The sequence below is a fragment of the Bemisia tabaci genome, chromosome 1 (genome assembly GCF_918797505.1).
Source record: "Bemisia tabaci chromosome 1, PGI_BMITA_v3".
NCBI classification, from domain to species: Eukaryota; Metazoa; Arthropoda; class Insecta; order Hemiptera; family Aleyrodidae; genus Bemisia; species Bemisia tabaci.
The window spans coordinates 87,515,201-87,539,253 of record NC_092793.1 but is presented as its reverse complement, the minus strand read 5'-3'; the positions used below and the strand labels follow the sequence as shown (position 1 = coordinate 87,539,253).

The 24,053-nt window shown below is 40.7% G+C and overlaps 2 protein-coding genes across 11 annotated transcripts in view; one reads left to right on the top strand and one right to left on the bottom strand.

Moving 5' to 3' along the window:
• The first annotated feature begins 10,448 nt into the window (after positions 1 to 10,448).
• LOC109032902 (UNC93-like protein MFSD11) overlaps positions 10,449 to 24,053 on the top strand; it is a 57,737-nt gene continuing 44,132 nt past the window's right edge. The window contains exons 1-3 of one of the 9 annotated variants that reach the window (XM_019045247.2): positions 10,449 to 10,573; positions 11,464 to 11,691; positions 13,516 to 13,685. In XM_019045247.2, coding sequence (XP_018900792.2) covers positions 11,596 to 11,691; positions 13,516 to 13,685 — 266 coding nt within the window. In that variant the 5' untranslated portion in view covers positions 10,449 to 10,573; positions 11,464 to 11,595. Of the gene's footprint in view, positions 10,795 to 11,081; positions 11,692 to 13,515; positions 13,686 to 24,053 lie in introns of all 9 variants that reach the window. The other 8 variants (XM_019045248.2, XM_019045244.2, XM_019045239.2 and 5 more) reach the window with 8 other exon arrangements.
• Positions 13,568 to 24,053, bottom strand: part of chinmo (Chronologically inappropriate morphogenesis) — a 132,058-nt gene continuing 121,572 nt past the window's right edge. Inside the window, exon 6 of one of the 2 annotated variants that reach the window (XM_072306372.1) lies at positions 13,568 to 13,707. In XM_072306372.1, the coding sequence (XP_072162473.1) occupies positions 13,667 to 13,707 (41 nt within the window). In that variant the 3' untranslated portion in view covers positions 13,568 to 13,666. The remainder of the gene's footprint in view (positions 13,708 to 24,053) is intronic. The other variant, XM_072306371.1, reaches the window with a different exon arrangement.

Sequence of the window (24,053 nt, the reverse complement as noted above, 5' to 3'; positions counted from 1 at the left end):
TGTCTCAAAGTTTTGTGACCGCAGCAACAGCCAGTGTCATGACTTAGAGCGCGCTTAGAGACGAAGGATAACGACACCGTGATGTCACATTTTCAAACGGCGCAGCGAGCCCTACCCCCCCCCCTTCCCTCCGTTTAAGCCCATAAGTGCAAATGGGACTATTACCGCTTTTTGGGCTGTCAATTCGAGGGGCATCGGCCTGATCGATACATCGATATAATCGAAGGAAAGCTCGTGTTGAATGTGTGGCAACCGCGCGCCATTCTCTGAGCCGAGCGCCGTAGGTACTTGACGCTTTTTGCGAAATTATGAGCTGCACCCCCCCCCCCCCCCCCCCCCTGACTCTAGATGTATCGCTTTTCGTGATTACGTTCAATATAATTTTATTTTACTTTGCGCATTCCCACCAGAAATGTGGGCTGAGATTCCCAATGCCCTTTCTCCAAGAACCACGAATGGGGCAGAAATATTTCATCATCATTTCAAAGGTAACTTTTATGGGCCACACCTTCACGTTTACTACTTCCTTGAAACTTTAAAAGATGTACAAGCAGAAACTTATGTTAAAATTCGAAGTGTCCGAAACCCACCTCTTAAATGCAAGAAACAAACTCAAAAATTAATGTTCTTACCGAAAATATACGATGAGCTTGTCAGCAATGAATTATCTACAATTCAGTTTTTGAAAAAAGTTGGCATGAAATTCCAAGGTAGGCGCTTGTAAATGGTTTCCTTCTATATATTCGACGCAAACTTTCTCTAAAGTGTAAGGCTCACCTCAACAAACTCAGACCGATTTAGAAAAAAAATGTAAATAAGCATGGGCGTAGCTAGGGGGGTCCTGGGGGGCCTGCCCCCCCAGAAATCTCGTGCCCCCCCCCCCCCCCCCAGGAAAACGGGATCCTCCATCCCTGCCCCACCCCCCGCTCTCTTCACCACGAGAGGTGGTCCCATGCCCCCCCCCCCAGAGAAATTTCCTAGCTACGCCCCTGTAAATAAGGCACGGGGGGGGGGGGGGGGAAGAGTTCCCAGGTTTCGCTTTTTGCATGCACAAATCAAAAGCAGAGCCTGGAAACTTTTTGTCAACCGAACCTTGTCAATCATCGATTTTTCACTGATTTGCGTTCTTCTGGACTCAACTACCAAGGAAAAAAAGGTAAATAACGTTGCGCCATTTTCACGCTTCTGCTTTTATTCCTCCCTTTAATTACGCTCCATTCGATATATCGAAATTCTGGTCGATTATTTCATTTGCGCTTATGGGCTATGAATATTTCCGCATATATTTGGGCTGTCGATTTCGGAAATTTGCGCTTATGGGCTGTCACCCCTTCCCTCACCCATCCACCCCCCATCCCACGCGAACCGACGGGAAATGCATCCTCGGACAGTTCGGCTATGAAAGCAACAGCAGTTCTAAGAATTTTAAGCCGTAGACGGCCTTTTTGGAATTTTTCAAACAGGACTAATCAAATTTTGAAAATTGGGTGAAATGGAACTATCATCGTGAATATCTCGAGACCGAAAAGTTGGATTGATCTCCGGTTGACGCGAGCATTCTTTGTTTTTTATTATTTACTTCCTTCTTTGTGACAAAGGGGTGGGGGGGGGGGGGTTGCCATTTGAAAATTTCGAGTTGCCCTCCCGGGGGGGGGGGGGGCGTCCTTGGGGGCTCCATGAATGAGCTCCACTCAACAAATCCGTCCCTTGCCACAAAGAACAATGGTCCAAACCGGAACCTTTTATCTCTTTTTGTTCAAAAGTTATAGACACTTTTCAGTTAAGTACTTTTGGCCCACCTTGTATATTTATTCACATGAATTTGGATGGCATATATTTTTGTGATCTCCGATCCGCAATCGGTACTCCTCATTACACGGTTTCAGGCCTGGGTCCGACATCATGGGAGAATGCAAGGCCTTGTCTCCACGGGCCGTTTCACGGGATTTGTCCCAGGGAAAAATCCCTCTTACGAAGTTTGGAAAAATATTGAGTTAATCAATATTTTTCCCAGTACCAAGTTCGGTCCTTGTACCCCTAGGACTCACTGAGAGAGGAAGAAGAAGTGAAAACGAACTGTGCGATATTTTGTTGATTACCTACTCAATTTTTCAGTTTCTATTCGTTAAAATAATGTGTCCATTGTCAATTGAGTGCAATTATTATTTTAATCCCGGTTAAATACTCGACTTTATCTAATTTATCTTCCCGCGCAAACTAGTCGCAGGACCGTATGAACCCCGTCCCGTGGAGACGGTAACTGGGAAAAATCCCAGAAGTTTCATTCCTGCGATTCGAACTTGGGAACTTTCGAAGAAAATACACTAAAAATATAAATGAAAAAGCGGGCCGTTTGTTTTCTCATACAGCAAAAACGTATTTGTCCCCTTTTTATTCGTAGAGGTGCACCTTACCTTTAGGGTGGAGGGAGAAAAACTTTTTTTCGAAATCGCTTGAAGCTATATCAGAAAAGTCGCCTATCATAATATAAACGGACCCATTTTATTTCTTTTTCCAAAATTCCAACTGCCTCCGTCGGTTATTGGCACGGTCTACCCAAATAAAGTTTCGAATCTTTTTAAAAAATCATGTTTTTTCACATAAAAAACGGAATAGCGCCGTATGGTTTCAACTTTACGTTTTGAAACTGACCCACCCTTATGATTTTGATACGCCGAGATCATGTATGACTATTGCGGCGTCGCCAGATGCACGTAATATGTCGTAAATTCGATATTTTTGCAAAACTTCGAGAGAAAACGAAATTAATTTCGTTTTATCTCGGAGAAAGAACAAAAAACGACAGGAACGGAAGAAACGACAAAATGTTGTCGTTTCTTTCTCAAACAACACATCTATAGTAGGGCCCACGAACGATGATCCTGAAAAATTGGGCGAATAAACGCATGGACCATGTAAATGACAACGCTGCAATGTCGAGCACGCACATCGACGAGACCGGGTATTGTGAACGCGAAAAGCTATTGTATGCGAACGGCTGCTATTCTACCCCTATCTTCAGGTCAAAATTCTTCATAGGAAGCCTTTTCGTAAAAAATCAATTTCTTGTAATTTTGCCCCAATCTCTTCGTCCATTACATGGTTGGATTGCTCGTAAAATTCTGAGCTAAATCATTTATAATTGTAATATAAAATTTTTATTTTTTCCTTCTTTTTCCTTTTTGAAGCTAAGTGCAATTTTTATTTATGACATCGTATCTCGAACTGTATAACTGTGCTGCTATTTGACCGATTTTTATAAACGAGGCCTCTTTTTACTCGTGTTTTAAAGGAGAGTAAGGAAACACTTGCTAAAAAAATGTTACACAACTTTCAGCAAATTTTGGTTTTTTCTAGCGGGAGGGTGAAATTTGAAATTACGCGTAAGTAATTAGGGTTCGATTGTGGTTCGGCTCGGCATTGTCCGCGAACTCGAGACTCGGTCCGGGGCGGGGTGTCGCTGTTGCCAGTGTTTGCAAGAAATACCCGCGGCTCAGGGATCATCGTTCGTGGGCCCTACTATAATGATCTTAAAGTGAGCTGTGTACCACTTTTGAAGCATTAACATACTTGGAATGGTACTCACATCATTCAATTCACAATGACTATTGTTCAAAACAGCAGAACAGACGGAAACGACCAAAAAATGGGGTTTATTCCGCTAAAACAAGCGGGAAATCTTCATTTAATCTCCCAGTTCCACCCAACTACGCTACCTTGGGGCAGGACATGAAAAATGCCTGAAAAGATTTCTGCCGAGACATTGATCGCGATTTTTAATTCAATTTGAACTATAGGACTGTTGTATTAAATGATGCGAACTTACGGTGGAAGAGGGAAGACTTTATAGACCGTGGGCCAGCAAGGGGTAACCCCCCCCCCCCCCATTGAAATTTTGAAGGTGGTGATTTTCTTGAAGCTCTCGACTAGTAGCTAGAATAAGATTCTTCTTGTTTACGCGAATTCTATCGTGGTGGGGGGGGGGGGAGTAAGCCCCCCCTAAACCCCCCAAAATTGCTCAGAATTCCGACTTTTCCGCGAATTTTCCCACTTTTACCCGAAAAGGCTTGATTTTAGGGCAAAACTCCAAATAACCATTCTGAAAGCTCGTGAAATTCTGGTCTAGAAAAGTTTTAAGTGACCTTCGCCATTACCCGCTGTTCCCCAAAATGGGGGGGCTTAAATTGTATATCTCAAATTTCCGCGAAAATGACCGTTTCGCCGCGATTTCTCGCCAATAACGCGGAGAAGGTTGGTAATATCGTAAAATTGTTTATCCCTAAAATGATAGAGCATTAATTTTTCGTACGGGGGGCGGCCTAACCCCTCGTGGGGGGAGGGGGGCCCCCCAGCAGTACCCACCCTATAAAAACCGTCAAGATCGGCCGCTTCCTTGATGTAGCGTTATGCGCAAAAATGGGCGGCGAAATGAAAACAAGTGCGTTTGTTCTGAGAGAACATCAGTGTGACTTCTTGTGGGAGGTGACAGGGAGGAGGAAGGTACATCCCCCTCCCCCTCCCCTCCTCCCAAAAAATAATCACGAAAAACGTTAATTAAACGCGCAAAATTCCACTTTGTAAGACGACTTTCAGGGCTTTGTCATTAACACGCTTTACACTAACTTAATTTAACGAAGGGGGGGGGGAGAAGGGTTTATCCTCACCCCTTCTTTTCCACCCCCTCCCCCTCCCCCCAAAAAATAATCACGAAAAAATTTAAATAAACGCGAAAATTCCATACTCTAAAAGACGACTTTCAGGGCGTATATCATTGTCACGCTCACCATAATATAATTTAATGAGGGGAGGGGGGAGGGCGTTAGACATCTTAGCCTCCCCAGCCGACATTAATAAAGGGTGGGGGAGGGGTAATTTAAGAACGTCACTTGCTTAATAATAGGAGGGACGGGGCAACCTAGCTGCAGTAGGAGAATTTTAAGATGTGAAGGGATACGTAATTAAATCAGGGAACGTAGAGATACTATTTTATTTTTTGGAAATTACTGAAACTGAGGGGAGCTTATTCGTAATTGACGGAAATGTACATTCTTAAGCGTATGTCAACATTTTTGAAACGTTTGGAGAATAGGCTCAAAGTGTATTGGATCGTTTGCCGAAGTATTCAATACACGCTGATCCAACGATCCAATACACTTTGAGCCTATTCTCCAGACGTTTCAAAAATGTTGACATACGCTTAAGAATGTACATTTCCGTCAATTACGAATAAGCTCCCCTCAGTTTCAGTAATTTCCAAAAAATAAATAACCCTTCTCCCCTCCCCCCCCCCCTTCGTTAAATTATGTTAGTGTAAAGCGTGTTAATGACAAGCCCTGAAAGTCGTCTTACAAAGTGGAATTTTGCGCGTTTAATTAACGTTTTTCGTGATTATTTTTTGGGAGGAGGGGAGGGGGAGGGGATGTACCTTCCTCCTCCCTGTCACCTCCCACAAGAAGTCACACTGATGTTCTCTCAGAACAAACGCACTTGTTTTCATTTCGCCGCCCATTTTTGCGCATAACGCTACATCAAGGAAGCGGCCGATCTTGACGGTTTTTATAGGGTGGGTACTGCTGGGGGGCCCCCCTCCCCCCACGAGGGGTTAGGCCGCCCCCCGTACGAAAAATTAATGCTCTATCATTTTAGGGATAAACAATTTTACGATATTACCAACCTTCTCCGCGTTATTGGCGAGAAATCGCGGCGAAACGGTCATTTTCGCGGAAATTTGAGATATACAATTTAAGCCCCCCCATTTTGGGGAACAGCGGGTAATGGCGAAGGTCACTTAAAACTTTTCTAGACCAGAATTTCACGAGCTTTCAGAATGGTTATTTGGAGTTTTGCCCTAAAATCAAGCCTTTTCGGGTAAAAGTGGGAAAATTCGCGGAAAAGTCGGAATTCTGAGCAATTTTGGGGGGTTTAGGGGGGGCTTACTCCCCCCCCCCCCACCACGATAGAATTCGCGTAAACAAGAAGAATCTTATTCTAGCTACTAGTCGAGAGCTTCAAGAAAATCACCACCTTCAAAATTTCAATGGGGGGGGGGGGGGGGTTACCCCTTGCTGGCCCACGGTCTATTACTATTTGGAGACTTCATATTGGCTTTTACGTGTGGAAAGCTGGCATAAGTTGTCTGGATATGTAAAGTTGACCTCTGATGAATCTCTCTCTTTCCTTTGGTGCGCAACTTCGACACTCCTTCGACCCCGACTGCACGGCTCTTTCTACACTCTGAGTGAGGCATGGAATGTCTTGAGAGGTCGGTCCCTTTCGTTCACAAAATCCCTCAGGTTTTCAGTAGACGTGAATTGAAGCAGCAGCAGTTGAGTATAACTTTAGTTTTCTTCCAATCTATCAAATCGCCGTAACTCTCAGGATTCAAGTTAATTTCTGGAACTTTGAATTTTCTGATTACCTACTGTTGTATTTTTGCAGTTCTGGTTTCCGGTAGAGTCCCTTTATACCCAGAGTTAAGACATCTCGATTATCAGCTGGCCTGCGGGGCGATTATTGAAATGATATCGACTCTATGTCGCGCCACTTTGTCGTGTCGCGCAATCGACTGAGAGGCACTTAGTCGATTGCGCGGCACGACAAAGCGGCGACATTTAGTCGATAGAGTCGATGTCATTTCAAAAATCGCCCCGCTGCGGCCGATTATTGAAATTTAAACCAGCCCGATAAGACATCGAATTGCGATATATTGCACGGTTAAGATAGGGCTATGTCTTGTCGTAAGCGGCGACATAGAGTCGATGACATTTCAATAATCGCCCCGCAGCTGGGCTGGCCATGGTGTGTCACAAAAGTGTGCACCCGAACGAACGGTATTGAGGGATAAGGATAGGTAAGGAGTATTGCGATGTCTTTCATCCAAAAACAACAACATCAACAAAACTGATCAAAACCTAACCAAAGAAATTGCAATAAAATAAAATTAGATTGATTAGTGGCATAGAGAAAAAAAAGGAGGTGTTTTCATTTCGGGCATCTTGGAATTTTTTGATGACTTGATGACGTAGGTGGGTACAGGCGACGTTTTTATCCTGTCGATTTTCTTGGAAATGGTGTAATTTAAGGAAAAAAGTCGCACTCTATAAAAAGTGCTTGAAATTATATAATGAGTTGATTTAAGTAAAGAAAGCGGACTTTATGGTCCGTTTTTCATATTTAGCTAAACGTCGCTGTACCTACCCACCTACGTCATCAAGTCATTAAAAAATTCCAAGATGCCCGAAATGCAAACACCTCCTTTTTTTCTCTATGGATTAGTGGATAATTTATTAATCTATTTTCATTTTGGTGCGATGAAAATAATAATTCACTCTTGATAAACCACAAAGGAGATGTTGCATGTGTGAGGAATTTGCGATTTGACTGTTGATTCTCATGTAAAAGTTCGCGAGAAACATGATGGTGCCACTGGTTTTCTCTGAAATCAATTCCCAAGCTCAAAAAAAGCTCTCGAGTTGAGGCCAAAATGGAGGGGAAATGGGGAATATCCCACCCTACCCTGAGAGTCCACGTCTACATCAAGGCCTTGTCTCCACGGGACGTTTTCATGGGATTTGTCCCAAGTTCGAATCGCAGGAATGAAACTTCTGGGATTTTTCCCAGTTACCGTCTCCACGGGACGGGGCTTATACGGTCCTGCGACTAGTTTGCGCGGGAAGATAAATTAGTTAAAGTCGATTATTTAACCAGGATTAAAATAATAATTGCACACAATTGACAATTAGACACATTAGGTATTTTAACTAAACAAACCTGAATAATGGAGTATTCAACAAAATATCGCACAGTTCGTTTTCACTTCTTCTTCCTCTCTCCGTGGGTCCTAGGAGTACGAGGACCATACTTGGTACCTACTGGGAAAAATATTGGTTAACTCAATATTTTTCCCAACTTCGTAAGAGGGATTTTTCCCAGGGACAAATCCCGTGAAACGGCCCGTGGAGACAAGGCCCAAGACAAACTATCTCTATGCAAAGATAGAGAGCAAATACATTGACAGGGCTGCCGTTTTATTTGGGGACTCCAAAACTGAAAACACGGCAACCCTGCGAATGTATTTGATCCCTATTTGCATGGAGAGTTTGTCTTGATGTAGACGCGGACTCTCAGGGTAGAGTGGGATGTCCCCTCCATTTTGGTCTCAACTGGAGAGCTTTTTTTGAGCTTGGGAGTTGATTTCAGAGAAAACCAGTAGCACCATCGTGTTTCTCGCGAACTTTTACATAAGAATCAACAGTCAAATCGCAAATTCCTCACACATGCAACATCTCCATTCGGTATTATTTTCATTATGGTTCACATTCAAGGTACCGCCATCTTGGTGCACTCATTTGTGACTCCATGAGCGAGAACAATCAGAATTGGATTTTTTTAAGGCCACTCCCGGCTCTCGGCTTTAAGGCTTTTTAAAAGTGAGATGTCGTATAACTCTGGGTCAAAAACATTGAATCACGTAGACCGTGCATCCGGGGTTACGGAATAGGCGAGACAACTTTTAAAAATTCGCATGCCGATGAGTGGTGGCATCGACCCGCATCGATGAGTTCGTGTCCAGTTGCGCACATCTGCGCACGCGCAGCAGCGGCTCCAGTGAATTTTTATCGGATTGTGAGGCTTTTTTCCTCGGTTAATAATTTGTTCAGACAACTGAAGCAATGCTAATTGGGTGTAAAATAATGTGTTCTAAAACTTTTCTTCTTAGAAATTTTGTCTGAAAATGGACTCGAAACGAGATATTCGTGAAAAACCGAGCGCAGGCATGAATTCTCCATTGCCTCTCTGCAGTCTCTTCGAGTGCTTGGGACATACGCTCTCTCTTCCCATTCTCCGCCCGCCCATCATGGGGCTCCGGAGACTTGATTCGCTCCGCCAGCACTAAACCGAGCCGGACGCACGGTCTACGTGATTCAATGTCTTTGCTCTGGGTATAAAGGGACTGTAGTTTTCGGTAAAAGCGCCATGCTTTCTTCCGCCGATTTTTATCGAAAATCATCGACAGCAAAATGTTTTCACAGTGGGCAATTTATCCATTCCTTTGAATGACAGTTTTTACTATTTCTTGCAAGTCGGCACTAAGGCTCCCAATCAAGATGACGTATTCGAATAAATGGTGAGCACCATTAATTTCGAAAAAAAAAATGTTTTTCGCTCCACCCTATTGTACTTTCTTCTTCCGACCCTAATATACAGGGTGTCCCAGAGCACCCGTACGAGGCCTTTTTCTCGGTTGATTTATGTCTTACGAAGTCGGGGACCCCGAGGTTAATTAGGGAGTTGACCCCTAGGAATCCGAATTTCATGGTCTCAACCCCCCCCCCCTTCCCTTGGGAGATAAAGCAGGGGGGGGGGGGGGTCACGATCTTAAAAGTCGGAGTTCTCGATCGAATTTCTATTCGATTTCATTAGAATTGAAAAGTACGGAATATTTCACGTGAAATCAACCCCTAAAAACCCAATATTGGACCACTTTACGCCCAACAATGAATCCTTAAAGAGGGGGACAGCAGCCCCCTCCATAATTTGCCTTTGGTTAAATATTGCCGCAGCTTCTCCGTGCAAAGGTGGTGTACCAGGTAATCGACTCCAAGGAATCCGATTTTCATGGTTCCGAAGCCCCCCTAGCCTCCATTGGGGGGGGGGGGGGTTAACATTTCAAAAGTTGGGGGAATTTGTGCCCCCATTGTACCCCCAATGGGCGGCTAGGGGGGCTTCGGGACGATGAAAATCGGATTCCTTGGGGTCGATTACCTAGCAAACCACCTTTACCCGGAGAAGTACCCATAGCCTCCGTTTAGGGGCAAAAGGGGGAAGCACAATTTCCCCCGACTTTCGAAATTGTGCCTCCTCCGTTTACTCCCAAGAGAGGCTAGGGGAGCTTCGGGCCCATGAAAAACCGATTCCTTGGGGTCGATTACCTGGTAAACCACCTTTATCCGGAGAGGCTGCGTCAATTATTGATCAAAGGGAAATTATGGAGGGAGTCGCTGTCCCCCTCTTAAAGGGATCATTTTTGGGCATAAAGTGGTCCAATTTTGAATTTTTAGGGGTCGATTTCACGTAGAATTTTCCGTACTTTTCAATTCTAATGAAATCGAATCGAAATTCGATCGAGAACTCCGACTTTTAAGATCGTGACCCCCCTTTATCCCCCAAGGGAGGCTAGGGGGTTTTGAGACCATGAAATTCGGATTCCTTAGGGTCAATTCCCTATTCAACCCCGCGGTCCCCGACTTCGTCCGACCTAAATCAACCGAGAAAAAGGCCTGGTACGGGTGCTCTGGGACACCCTGTATGTCTAACAAATAGCTGATACGGCATTCTCAGTCAGTGTCAATTAATATGTAACAATGCCTTGTCTTATCAGAAACTCATCTTTTTAATATTGATTTTTGGTTTATAAAATTCTTTTGTCGGTATATGAACCCCCTAGTTTGAGCAGTGAGTGATATGGCTTTATCAAAAAGAGAATATAGCCTTGGCGCTAAAACTCAGGTTTTGGAGGGACGGGGTTTGTCCCAATACTTTTCTCCTTTCCTCTTGCTTCCATGTGAGTGAGGTGTGCATTAAAGTTTATTTTCATTCTTTAACAAAGTACATTTTTAAAGTCCCAATAATTTCAGCCATGAACTTTTGAGTTTTAAAATGCCAATGGTAGATTTTAACTTTGTTTTTAATCATGAAAAGCTTTTGCTCAGTTCTTCTCCTAATGTCTAATAAACTCCCTCGTAACCTTCTGACGTTTATTACGGATCATCATATGAATTGGAATTGCATTAGGTATGCAAAAAGGAACTAAAAAGCATTCTGATGATTCTAGAATTGTGCAACTTCATCCTTTGCAATTAAATTACTGAAATTATGAACAGAATAGGTATTAGATTTACAAGGTAATTTTTGTCTTAAATATACAGTTTTTAGCGAGTAAAATAGAAACTGTTAATGGATGATCAGGTTGTTCTTATCCAAAACAAAAAAGATTCCACAATCTTAGCAACTGCAATGCTCCTGGTTCCTTTTTGCAAAATGAATCCATATATTCTTTATTTTGTTGAAAATCCTTTTAGCGGAAATTCATTAACATACGTTCATAAGGGTGGTCCTAATTTTGAACTTTTCTGAATTTCATTGGGACAAACGTGTCCGATAATTTTTAATTTACACAATGTAGAAAATAGTCTTGAGGAACATGGAGAAAGCCCCTTTAAACCGCTATAAAATACCTACTCTATAATGTGCGTTTTCAAATTTTAATTTAATCAAAAGCCAAACGTAATGTCTATTCATAGATACCAAATTGTGAAAAAATCGAAAATCAACCGCAAATCGCTCTCTTTCCTGACTTTGAGGAGCCAGAATGTACTTTCCTGAACCTGAACACCAGAAAGAAAATTGCCAACATCAATAGGACATAAACCTTACTTGTGTGTCAAATCTCGAATGTTTCAGTAACTTACTTTAAGCCCAAGTTTCAACTTCATAAGTGTCAAGATGGGCTAAAAATAATTCCTTTCTCCACCTCAATGCAGTGATCAGTGGTAGTTTTCAACAGTATCGATACTCAACGTGAATATTCTGACAATGCATATTGCAAATCAGCAACTTTTGCGGACGGCGCTTCTTGGATTGGGATTTTTCTTTCTTTTTGCTGGGTATAACTCCCTCACTAATATGGAGGTAAGATCCACACTGCCCTATTTTTCCTGAAATCTTCTTGTTAAGTCTATCATACAAACGAGTATTTCAAAAGTACCCTGTGCTTTTTAAGAGGAGAGCAGGAGCATAGGTTGGTATGTTAAGACGTTATTTTGTGCGATCAAAATCCTAGTAACTATCGGTATACAAGACTGACATGAGCTGTTTGAGCTGCAATTTGACTAAGAGTTCTAAAAATGATTTCTCGAGTTGACCTTTCGAGGATTTTCCGAACAATTTTGAAGGAAAGATAGATAGGCCGGTGCAAAGAATTGGTGGTTTCAAAAAAAAAAAAAAAAAACCCGGAAAAAACTGTAAACTATATGGTAACAGCCAACTCTCTTCAGGATTGAAATAGATATCCGTCATTAAAGTCAATCTTAATAATTTCATAAGTGAGCTAAAATTAAATTGGACAATAAAATCTGCTGCCTGGAAGTTCATTACATTTACCAGAATGAAGAATTACTCTATGATCAAGCTTTTAATAATGCTTTGGAAAACTTCCATGTACCTACATGGCCTAGTAGGGCTACAACTAGGGCTCAATGATACGTATCATTGACCCCTGCCATCAATGATAATCGAGGAGAAAGAATTGATAAAAAATAAAGAATGCAGTAAAAGGAAGTGGAACCTTGAACGTTCTTATATAGAGAAAGTAGGTAGGTACAGTCGAACCTTAGCTATCCAGAAATTCGTGGCACCGACCCATGTTGGGTATAGGCACTGAAAACGCCGGATCAATGAAAATCCACAGAATACTTTTAAGTGGTGAAAAAACTTTAAAAATCGAACTTTAGATCGAAAATGTGTCCTGAGAAATTCTCAAAATGACCTTAGGCTGTCCACTGGATAACTGAGGCGCTGAATGATCGAAGTTTAACTGTATGGCCATTTTTGTATCGATTTTTGATTGCTCCCTCCACAAACATCTACATAGCGCTTTTACAGCAGTCAGTAGATAAACAAAGAGGAAATTCACATTACTGTTGGATTTCCTCCGGGAAGAATTCTTCTCATGAAATGTACCTACTGCCTAGGTATTTAAAGATGAGAATACAAAAAAAAAAAAAAAAAAAAAAAAACCATTGCAAATTTTGGGGCATAATACCAAGTGTTATTTGAAGGATGCGGGTCACATCTGGAGTAGTTTTTTGAGAGAGGGTTGGCTTACACTTGCTGAAGCCAATCGACAAACAAAAGTGCTTGATTACTTACAGCTGTGAGGACTCAATGAAAGCCTTTAACCAGTAGAGTAATCACTTTTCATATGCAGATTTTGCTATGAATAATCTATTCTATGCCCAAGAAGTTCAAATACCCATACACTTCTTTCGAGTACTCAGGCCTCAAATTAAGTAACCCTCACCCCACGAAGGCCCCGCCTAGTGGCCTCCAGGAAAGATTTTTGTGCCAAAGAAATTTTGGAAATAATTTCACTTTAGCATGCATGCAGACCTAAAAGTAAATCGTAAAGCTGAAAGGATCCTGCTTTAACGTCTTCATACTAACAATAAGTCATAATCTGGTGTTTTGTAGACTTTTTTCATAGGTATTTCAAAATTTCATTCACTTTAACTTTTTGCAGCTAGATGTTCAGTTTTTAGTGGAAATATTTAAATTAAATTTTCTTTCCTACAAAGGCCGATAAAATAATCAATATATACTAAGTTTCGCCTGATACTATGCAACAGTCTTCTTGGCTGGAATAATCTTGGGAGAACCATCAAGCTGATTTTTAGTGGCTTGCACCATGTCAACTCGAGAAATGAAATGACTAATAATATTTCATTTGCTTCGCAGAAAACTTTCCTACTGAGCCTACAAAAGGACGTTCCATCTTTTCATGGGGATGGCTACATTGCTCAAAGTATCGTTTATGCTGTATTTGCCATAACATTGTGGTTGGCTCCTTCAGTTATAAGTATCACCGGACCAAGATTAGCCATGTTCTTCAGTGCAATTGGTTATGAGTGAGTTGTTTTCTCTGTCTTTCTGAAACAGAAAAGGAAGTCTGCACTGTCTTTTTCCTTTTAATTTGTTTTTTTCATTTATACATTTTTACCTGAGAACTACTTACCACTGCTCGCCATCAAAGAGACTCTAGAAAACTTTGGATTGTCAATAAGAGGGACATAGGTAACAAAATAGGATACATAGGTTTATGTCAGTAATACCAACGATAATCAAAATAAAGTAAACCAAAAGATGGCAAAAGATCAGTGGCAAGGAATTTTTGCGGGGTTGTATTATAGTTATTCTGACCTGAAAGAAGGTTATTCTAAATACACGATCTTGCCCCCCTAGTGGATTTTTTTCGGAATTGGATATGTTGCTCCCTATCCCAGGACACGCCTTTTTCCGGCAATGGCAAGTTCACCAAAAATTCTCCCCGTGCGCTCCAGCATTGCCGTAAGTTGGAACCGTGAATAAAATTCTGTAGGTGGCTTTAAAATTGAACTATGAAGTCGCGGTTTGGACGAAAATTTTCTAAAATATTCGCATTTCGAAGATATCTTAATGATTTTAATGTCCCATTAATTTTAGCATGCGATGTCGCCAATTTTTCGATTTTTACATTCATCCATTTTTACAAATCCGCAAATATAAAAAAGGGCTCTATGTTGATTTGAATGAAAAGTTGTCTATTCGATAGTTCGTATGATTTCGCATCCATCGATATATTATATCTACCTCGCATGAAAATGCTTTGCTCGCGAGATATGACCATTTTTGTAAACAGCTTTATGGAGCGACGACGCTTGTGATTTCCATAGTTGAAACTTATGTTAAATTTTCTACAAGCTGGATCCTATGCTTTCTGTTCACGGCAAAATTAAACGCGCGACATGCGGCGAACTGAAAAAAGGCGCTTTTTGCGGTTTTTGTCCTGTGTCTCTTGTTTTCCGACTGAACGAACATTTCTTAGGACAATCTTAATTATACAGAGTGTAACGAAAAACTATTGCATTATTACATACGTACACAAGAGCCGGCTAAATAGCGGTCTCTTGCGCTCTGCGACACCTAACCGCCATAGTGCCTTCCTGGTCTCCATGGTCCTCAGGCAGTTGGAGCTCTCTTATTCCTTTTAAAGCCCCTTATCAGCCTTTCCTGGGCTTCCTCTTCACTTAGGCATTCTTAATATTCTTGTTTTATCTCCATTTTCTCAAAATTATAAAATAAAAATGTATAAGTACTGAATATAGGGCGATGAATGATAATGATCAAATAACGCAAAAATCCAAGAAATGTAGGTACGGAATTTTGGCAATACCTATTTCAATGCGTCCTGTCTTTTATCGATGAAATTAGTCTAGAGAGTCCATTTTATTCATTAGGTAATATCAGAAAGTTTTCCATTAATGTCTCAAAATGTGATTTCTTGACACTACCCAACAAAATTCACTATATTAAGAATTTTGACTTTCTGGGCTAAATATAATAATTATCAGTACTTATAAACCCAAATTGAAAATGAATTTATTCTACCGAAGTGTATTTTTTTTTTTTTCTGCATGAGAGTTACATCCATAAAATTTAAAAATTAGAAGTGAACATGAATATAGGGCCAATATCGTCAAAAACCAGCATAGTAGGTATTATATTTAAGCTTGGCAACATTGGAATATGTTTTATTTTATTGTTCGTTATTACCCTGCTAAAAATTTCTCATGGGAATTTCACTCAGGCTGTTTTGGGCAGGGGAATAATTCCCCTGAGAGGTGGCTCTCATGAGAAGTGGCTCCCATGAGAAGTGGCTCCCATGGGAAGCTCCCTAGTCCGTGCCCAAAATGCCGTCTCCACTAGCAGAGCCATAGAAGAAAAAGATTAAGGATTAAACGCGAAAATTAATTCGTAATATTGCCGTGGCATGTTTCAGACATGAAAGAAATTCTTTGCTATTATATGCAAACCTCCGCAGTGCGGTCAATCCCAGGCGGTCTCCCATCTAAGTACTAACTACGCCCGACGTTACTTAACCCTCGTGATCGCCCGAGTGCCGCTGCCGTGGAGCTCCGGAGGCTCACGTGTATTCGAGGGAGATTTAGCAAGCATCAACATCCCCAGCGCCGCGCCGCGTTGATTCCATGATGGAAAGCAACGATATTCTTGAAAATTTCTACATTAAGCAGTTGCAAAGAAACAAAAATAATAAAAAATTAGATCAATTTTAGGAAAGAAAGAAGTGAATAACACATGAATCAAAATAAAAAAAAAAGTATATATAGTTTTTAAAAACGAAGAAAAATAAATGAATGAAATTAAATTAAATTGAATTAAATAAAATAAACAAGAAAATGAAATAAATTAACCTAAATAAATAAATACATTGAATAGATTGTAATAAATAAATGAATAAAATAAAATAAAAAAGATTAACATAAATAAATAAATAAAATAAAATAATGTATATGAAAATAAACAATTTATAAGTAGAATAAAATGTATTTTCATAAAGAAATAAAATATGTTAAATTATTTATATAAAATAGTACTACCTAGTGTATCGAATTTATTTGGCTCCATACTATCTCTTTGGCTTTAACGCACCTGAAAAATATTATGAAAATAAATCAATAAATAAAAAAATCAATAAATAAAAAACAATAAATTAAAAAAATCAATAAATAAAAAAATCAACAAATAAATAAAATGGATTGAAAAATAAATAAACTAAAAAAAAAACAACCGATAAGCCGGAAGTCAACCAACCGAACCTTAAAGCTACGGGACGCGCGGGGACGGAGGGACAGGACTGAAGATCCCCAGACTCCCATGGGTGCACAGGTGACCCCTATTCATTTCCTTGGGAGCACAGGGGATCCCCTGTCATTCCTTGAGGAGCACAGGGGCTTTCCTTGCTATTCCTCAGGGAAGCAGATGTGATCTCGTGTGCAGCCCCAGGGGAAATATTTTTATCAGGGTATAACTTGCAAAGCATCTAAAGTAGATAAAGACGCAGTGTTTTGTCGCACCGTATCCGTTCTTAAGTTCGGTGACGTCTTTGTAGGACGCTGTAAGGTCCTGTATGCATTTCCCGTGAATATAGTTCTGTGATGCTTCACTTTGGTGGACTGCAGTCACATTTGGGCCCGTGTTATTTTCCCGGAAGTTCAATGATGATCCACGGGACACCGTGAGAGGTCCCGCGAGAGCACATATACGGGTCACATACTCACATGTACACTCTCATAGGAGCGCACGGGTCACATGTTAGCTCCCATGGGAGCTCACGGACTCCCTTGTCCATTCCCCAGGGGAGCACATGTGATGTCGTGTCATTCCCCTGAGAGCACATGTGATCACATGTCATTCCCCTGGGAGCGCATGTGATCACATGCCGTTCTCGTGAGGGCACATGTGATCACATGCCATTCCCGTGAGAGCGCATGTGATCGCATGTCATTCTCATGAGAAATTTTTAGCAGGGTATCAACTTCTGCTCATCTTGTTCATTCGTTTATTAAAGAAACACTCCCTTAGTAGGAAAACAAGACACGCAGGACAAAAACCGCAAAAAGCGCCAATTTCACCTTGCCTCATCTTGCCTTTTTTCACTTTTCTCAATTTTGCCGGGAGCAGAAAGCAGGATCCAGCTTGTAGAAAATTCAACAAGATTCAACTATGGAAATAGCCAATTTTGTCGTCAGATCTACTCCTGGCAAGTACAGGCCAAAATTCGCAAAAAAAGGGGGCTGATTTTAAGCCATTATTGCCCAAGAGGCTGTTCCAAAAACGCCGATTTTGGCCCCCCCTGGATTTGGCCCAAACTCTGTTCAGATGTTGTACTAGGTGTCCCCGAACCTTGGGCGAAATTTTAGCCCCCCCCCCCCCCGGATAATTCGGGGGGAGGGGGCGGGGGGGGCAAAGTTGCAATTTTTTCAAAGATTTAAAAATCGATGTACCTAATCGCGAACGGTTTTGAGCGTAAGTGTTGCGGTTTGCGTTAAAACACGTTAAAAAATATTATCTACTAGAATATTGATGATGTTTGCACGGTTGTGTAATTTATCGTAGTCATAAATCGATTTTTTCGATTTTGAAGGTTCGACTTTTTTCATTTATCGTCTCTTCTCTCCAAGCAATCGTTGCTGCGTGAATAAAACCTGTTGAGGTGATTTTCCATTAAATTCTGCATCTATCACACTTTGTTCGACCTTGGAGAAACGATTCGTTCTTGAGTTAAAGCGATTTTTCTGTGCGTTCCCGGTTACGCGCGGGCGGCATATCGGCGGCGCTCCATCCCGCGCGGGCGAGGCAGAGATTGTGTCACCACCTGGGCCTTTTAAAAGTTTTGAAAAAATTGCAACTTTGCCCCCCCTGCCCCCCCTAATTATCCGAGGGGGCTGAAATTTTGCCCAAGCATCGGGGACACCTAGTACAACATCTGAACAAAGTTTGGGCAAAATCCAGGGGGGAGGGGAATCGGCGTTTTCGGAACAACTTCTTTGGCAACTTTCGGGCAACAATTTTTGATGAAATGTTAAATTCAGATTCGGCGTCAAAAATTACACAGGAAATCATGGAATTATTAATGCTACCCGGTGTTTTTGAAAGCTAAAATTTCTATCTGCCTGGACTTAACAAGGCGTCGTCGCTCCATAAAGCTGTTTACAAAAATGGCCATATCTCGCGAGCAAAGCATTTTCATGCGAGGTAGGTATAATATATCAATGGATGCAAAATCAAACGAACTATCGAATAGACAACTTTTTATTCAAATCAACATAGAGCCCTTTTTTATACTTGCGGATTTGTAAAAATGGATGAATGTAAAAATCTAAAAATTGGCAACAACGCATGCTAAAATTAATGGGACATTAAAATCAGTAAGATATCTTTGAATTGCGAATATTTTAGAGAAATCGTCCAAACCGCGACTTCATAGCTCAATTTTAAAGCCACCTGCGGAATTTTCACGGTTCCCTGCTTTTTCCTGGTTCTTATCACTCCTTCCCGGAACCCTACATGAGTAAGGCCAAGAATGCGCCTTACTAAGTTCACCGCAACATTCTTCTCGTAGGTATATGGCTGAACTGACAAAAAATTCAGGTAACTGCCGGATGACGATGGCTTTTGGTACCATTTGCATGTCACGACATGACCCATACTAATTAAGGTCATGTCCAAAAAATTAATTCGTCGATTATTCTCAACTTCCAAAGTGAACTGGATGTGAGGATCCAAGCTGTTAAAAAACTGTAAAACCAGATGAATATCATCCCGATGGACACAGAGTAAAATATCATCCATAAATCGTTTGTAAAAGAACACCAAATACTGTATTGTGCTCAACGCTGTAAGTTCAAAATCCTCCATCACGATATTACCCAACGCTGCCGAGACACATCCACCCATAGCAAGGCCCATAATCTGCTTGTAAAACAAACCATTAAATTCAAAAACTGTTGACGTAATGCAGATTTTTAGCATGTACATAAATTGATCCTTTGGGATGGTGCAGAACTGCTCTGTCTCATCCCACCTGTCACTCACACACCTCAGAGCCAGCTCTGCAGGTATGTTTGTGTACATGGAAACGACATCGAGAGAAATAAGGTGAAAACCATAGGGCAATTCTAAATCATTGACTAAATCAAAAAATTCAAATGAGTTTCTTACATGATATTCAGATGGATATATTCAGATGATATTCGCGCTGATGTTGATAAACTGAGTACGACGTACCATCAATTTTTCCTGCCCCCTTGAGACACCCTGTATCGGTGTCTGATTGGTTTTTCTGGAGCACCCTGTACTTAGATGTTTGTTGATGTTTTTCGGTTCGGTCATTGCTGCCATTCGGTAGCCGCGGTGACTTATTGTTTTGATTGTGATTTATAGGTTAAGCATTGGCGAGATGGGGAGGCGGTAGTTTTTTTAGATTTTTAGCTTTATTTTTTTGTTTCAGCCGCTGAAGAAGGGGTTGGTTGTTTCGCCCCGAAACGACCGGTATTTTATATGTGTTAAAAAATCAGCTTTTATCCCAAATTTTATTGTGATATATATATATATAAATCGAAGAAAAATAAATGAATTAAATTGAATAAAATAAAATTTAAAAAATGAATAAATATATACTTACCTAACATAAATTAATATAACATAAATAGGTAAAATAAAAAAAAATAAAATAGAGTAACCTTAATAGATAAATAAATAAATAGATAAATAAAAAAATACATAAATAAAATTGATTGAATAAAAAAATAAAATAAAAAAAACAAGCGAGAAGCCGGAAGTCCGCCAACCGAACCCAAGATCCATTCATATAGGTCATGTCATTCCCGAAACCGAAATGAGAATCTTCTGCGCATGACGTCAGCATTACTGCCGCGAAAACCAGAACAAGTCGGTCATTTTGAGTTCACGAATGACGTTTCCAATGCTCATGCTGGGCATTGGATGTTCTCCCAGTAAAGTGTAAAGTCTCCAAATACGTACTTCACTTCAAATTAATTTTTTTAAATTATAAGGGTTCGAAAAAATGAATGATCATTTAGGTATTCCTTTGTAACCACCACAGTCCTTTTCTTTGATTATTGTCCCAGTTTGATTTTTGTTGCCATCTTGAAGTTTTGTGACGTCAGGCGGGTACCACTTTTGCCAGGCGACTACCGAATCTGTAGCGCGCATTTCAAATCTTCGCCTGCTCTCAACAAGATTAGAACAAGATGAGGACGAGAAGCATTGTTTGATAAATGAGATGACGATGAGATATAAATTAGATATAAATGATCCGTCACATTCCTTTCCTAGAAATGTGCCTGTTCCAGCTGAATTTAGTTTTTTATTTCTGAATGATGAAAGAATCTCAAAGGATCGAAATATGACTAATTACTAGCTCTGTAGCTTGCAAGATAACGCCCTTACCTGAGTTATGAATTTTTCCAGTATCGTTGAAATATAAGTAGAGTACCTAGTAGCGGCACCCAGTGTCACAGTATGTCATACCTATTTGATGTACCTAGGTAATTCTCATCCAAATAAGAGAAGAATAAATATTTACCTTCATTAACACCAAGTAGACGAAAGTTCCACTGTGAACTTAGTTGGCCAATAAAAATGCAAACAATGAAGCAATTATTTTTATTTCCTGACTCCAAATGGTAAGAATTATGGTAAGAACTCTAAGGCATAGTAAAAACTGTATTTATCATTCCTCAATAAATACAAGGTTGACTGTTTGCATGGAAATGATAGTACATTAGTTGGCGGCTTATCTATTATTCTAAACTTCAGATTAAGTTGATGAAGGTAGCAGGTTGTTGTCAGCAAGAGCTGTTGATATGAGTATGTAGTTTAGAATGGTCAATTTTTAATTCTGCCAGAGGAGCATCATTAGTATTTAATACAAAACTCTCAGGGGTCTCTGGATACTATGCCACCTCTTATCAAGAATGTTTATGCTAATTTTGTTGCTATGTGGTGATGGGAGAGATAATTTCAAGATTATTTTGGTAAAAGTCGGACAAATATGAGGATGCCAAGTTTATAAGAAAATCTCACAAACCAAAGTGAACATTGTTTCATGCCTCTGCAATTTTCAGCTTCGGGCTAGGTTCTCGCAAGAAGGTCAGCACAACGCGCTGATCAAACTTTTGTGGAATTTCTTGTTAATTTTAGAATGTGTGCCAAAGTCACAGTAAGTATTCCACAAAAATTGCAAATCTGAAAAATCTAGAAAAATAACAAGTACCTCTCAGCCTCCGCGCAATTCGCACCCCTGCTAATAAATGTTGGAGAATAGAGAACACTTTACCCTCAAAACATTACTCGCACTGAGTTTAAACTAATATGTAATTATATGTGTACGATGGTGGATCTGAGCTGTACTTACTTACCAAACTTTGTTGAGCGAAGTTGTTACTTAGGGGAAATTCATTAACTGCTGCCAAGGATTCACAAACTCTGACCTTGATAAATATTTCCGACATATACTTGAGATACAGTCAGATGTTTGGAATTCTGGACATTCAGTTATTGTTCACATACAAAAGAAATTGACTAACAAATACAACCGTTTTATATTTACATAACTGCTCAACAGAACATACCGACAGTTGTGATTAGTTTCTCGACAGCACTCTGATAGCGGTAGGATAGCTAAAGGATCCCTACCCTACGGCAAAAATGGAGTTGATTGAAATTTTGATTCACATGGTGCTAATGCTGTCAAGACACAAGACAAAATTACACTCCACGCACAGTCAAAGAGTATTTTGATAAGTAAGATTATCCATTAAGGAAGTTGCACAAATCACAAATCAAACCGAAGGACACGGACAAACCAAGGAGCCAGCCATAGCCAGCTCAGAAACTCGGCAATTCAGTTTCTCTCACTGCAAAAGGTGGAACCATCCAAAGTACCATCAATGTTAAGTTGAAGGGGTGAATTACTTATTTAAAGAGTGCTAAGTCATTTTGGGACTTTTTCGAAGAGATTTAAAGGAAAAAATTGGAAAATGCTCAACTATAAAATGAACGTAAACAATCCGCCATTGTATCAAAGCTGACGCACAAATGAAACAAGCGCTAAACACAAGGGTAAAAAGTACATACGTAAATTGATTTTGTTTTATAAGGAAAATGGTGAAAAAGTTAGGAAATTCATATTGGAAATTGAAGCTTTAAGATATAAAGAACTTCAGATAATTAATACAGTTTATTTAGAAACGGAGTTAAAGAAGGCAAAGTTAAGGAACTCAGAAGGAACAGGGTATTTTGTAGGAAAGGGTTGGTAGGTTTAGAATTGAATCGACGTATCGACGTATCGAACAGCGACTATCGGTAGTCTCGAAAAACCCCTGTAAAATACACACTAATACAATAAGCGGTTACATCAGATCTTATGGGAGCGCACTCACACATACAAAAAATCGCTTTTTCAAGCGATTTTTTACAAGAGAACAGAGGAGAATCTCACTAGCGATCGAGATTTTTCGAGATTTTACATTGATTAAATAGCCCAGAGTGAAAGGAAAGTTCTCTCCAGTTGATCACTGGGAGAACAAAAGTCGGAAACAATGCTTTTCTCATGGGAGAGAGCAAATTTGTCTTAATGAATCATTTAAACTTACTTTTAAATCGTTGGAAACTTTCCGAGTGTCGAAAGAAACGTTTCGACAATAGCGTCCAGAATTTCAAATAAGCTGAATTTGCGTTTTTATATTTTTAAATGATTTTTGTAGTCAGCGATGTAACAAGCCATCTAGTGGTATAGATTCGCGTGTAAAAATGGCTGATGCAGAGTAAACTGTAAAAAATGAAAGAACACAAATTCGGCAAAATCGAAAGCCTGAATGCTAATGTCTAAACGTTCCTTTCGACACTCAGAAAGTTTCAAAGGATTTAAAAGTAAGAAATTTAAATGATTCATTAAGAAAAATTTGCTCTCTCCCATAAGAAAAGCATTGTATCCGTGCTTTTTCGCTTTCGCGGCAGTAATGCTGACGTCACGAGCCAACTGAGCCAATGGATGGGGCTTACCCCGAGCGGGGGGAAATCTGCGCAATGACTGACTTATATGGATGGATCTTGACCGAACCTTAAAGCTACGGGGCACGCGGGGACAGGGACAGAGGGACGGGATATTGAAGATTCCCAGACTCCCCCCCACCCCCACAGGGACCCCCTGTTCACTCCCATGGGTGCACAGGTGGCCGACCCCCTGTTCATTCCCTTGGAAGCACAGGGGATCCCCTGCCATTCCCTTGGGAGCACGGAGGCTTTCCTGTCCATTCCCCAAGGGAGCACATGTGATCTCGTGTCCATTCCCAGGGGAAATTTTTTATCAGGGTATAACTGGTAAGACATCTAAAGTAGATAAAGGCGCAGTGTCTTGTCGCGCTATATCCGTTCCCAAGTTCTGTGAAGTCTTTGCAGGACACTGTAGGGTCTTGAATGCATATCCCATGGATATAGCTCTATGATGCTCCACTGTACATGGTGGGCTGAAGTCATATATGGGCCCGTAAGTTTTCCCTAAAGTTCTATGATGATCCATGAGACACCGTGAGAGGTCCCGCACGAGAGCATATACGGGTCACACATACTTTCTCATGGGAGCACACGGGTCACATATCGACTCCCAGAGGAGCGCATGGGTCACATGTTAGCTCCCACGGGAGGACACGGGCTCCCTGTCCATTCCCCAGGGAAGCATCTATATTATACAGCTACAAGCAAAATCTTGGAAGCACTATTTCTGATGTATGTAGTACGTATGTTATGTAGTGTCATTCCCCTGGGAGCACATGTGATCACATGTCATTCCCGTGGAAGCGCATGTGATCACATGTCATTCCCAAGGGAAATTTTTAGCAGGGGAGCTCCGG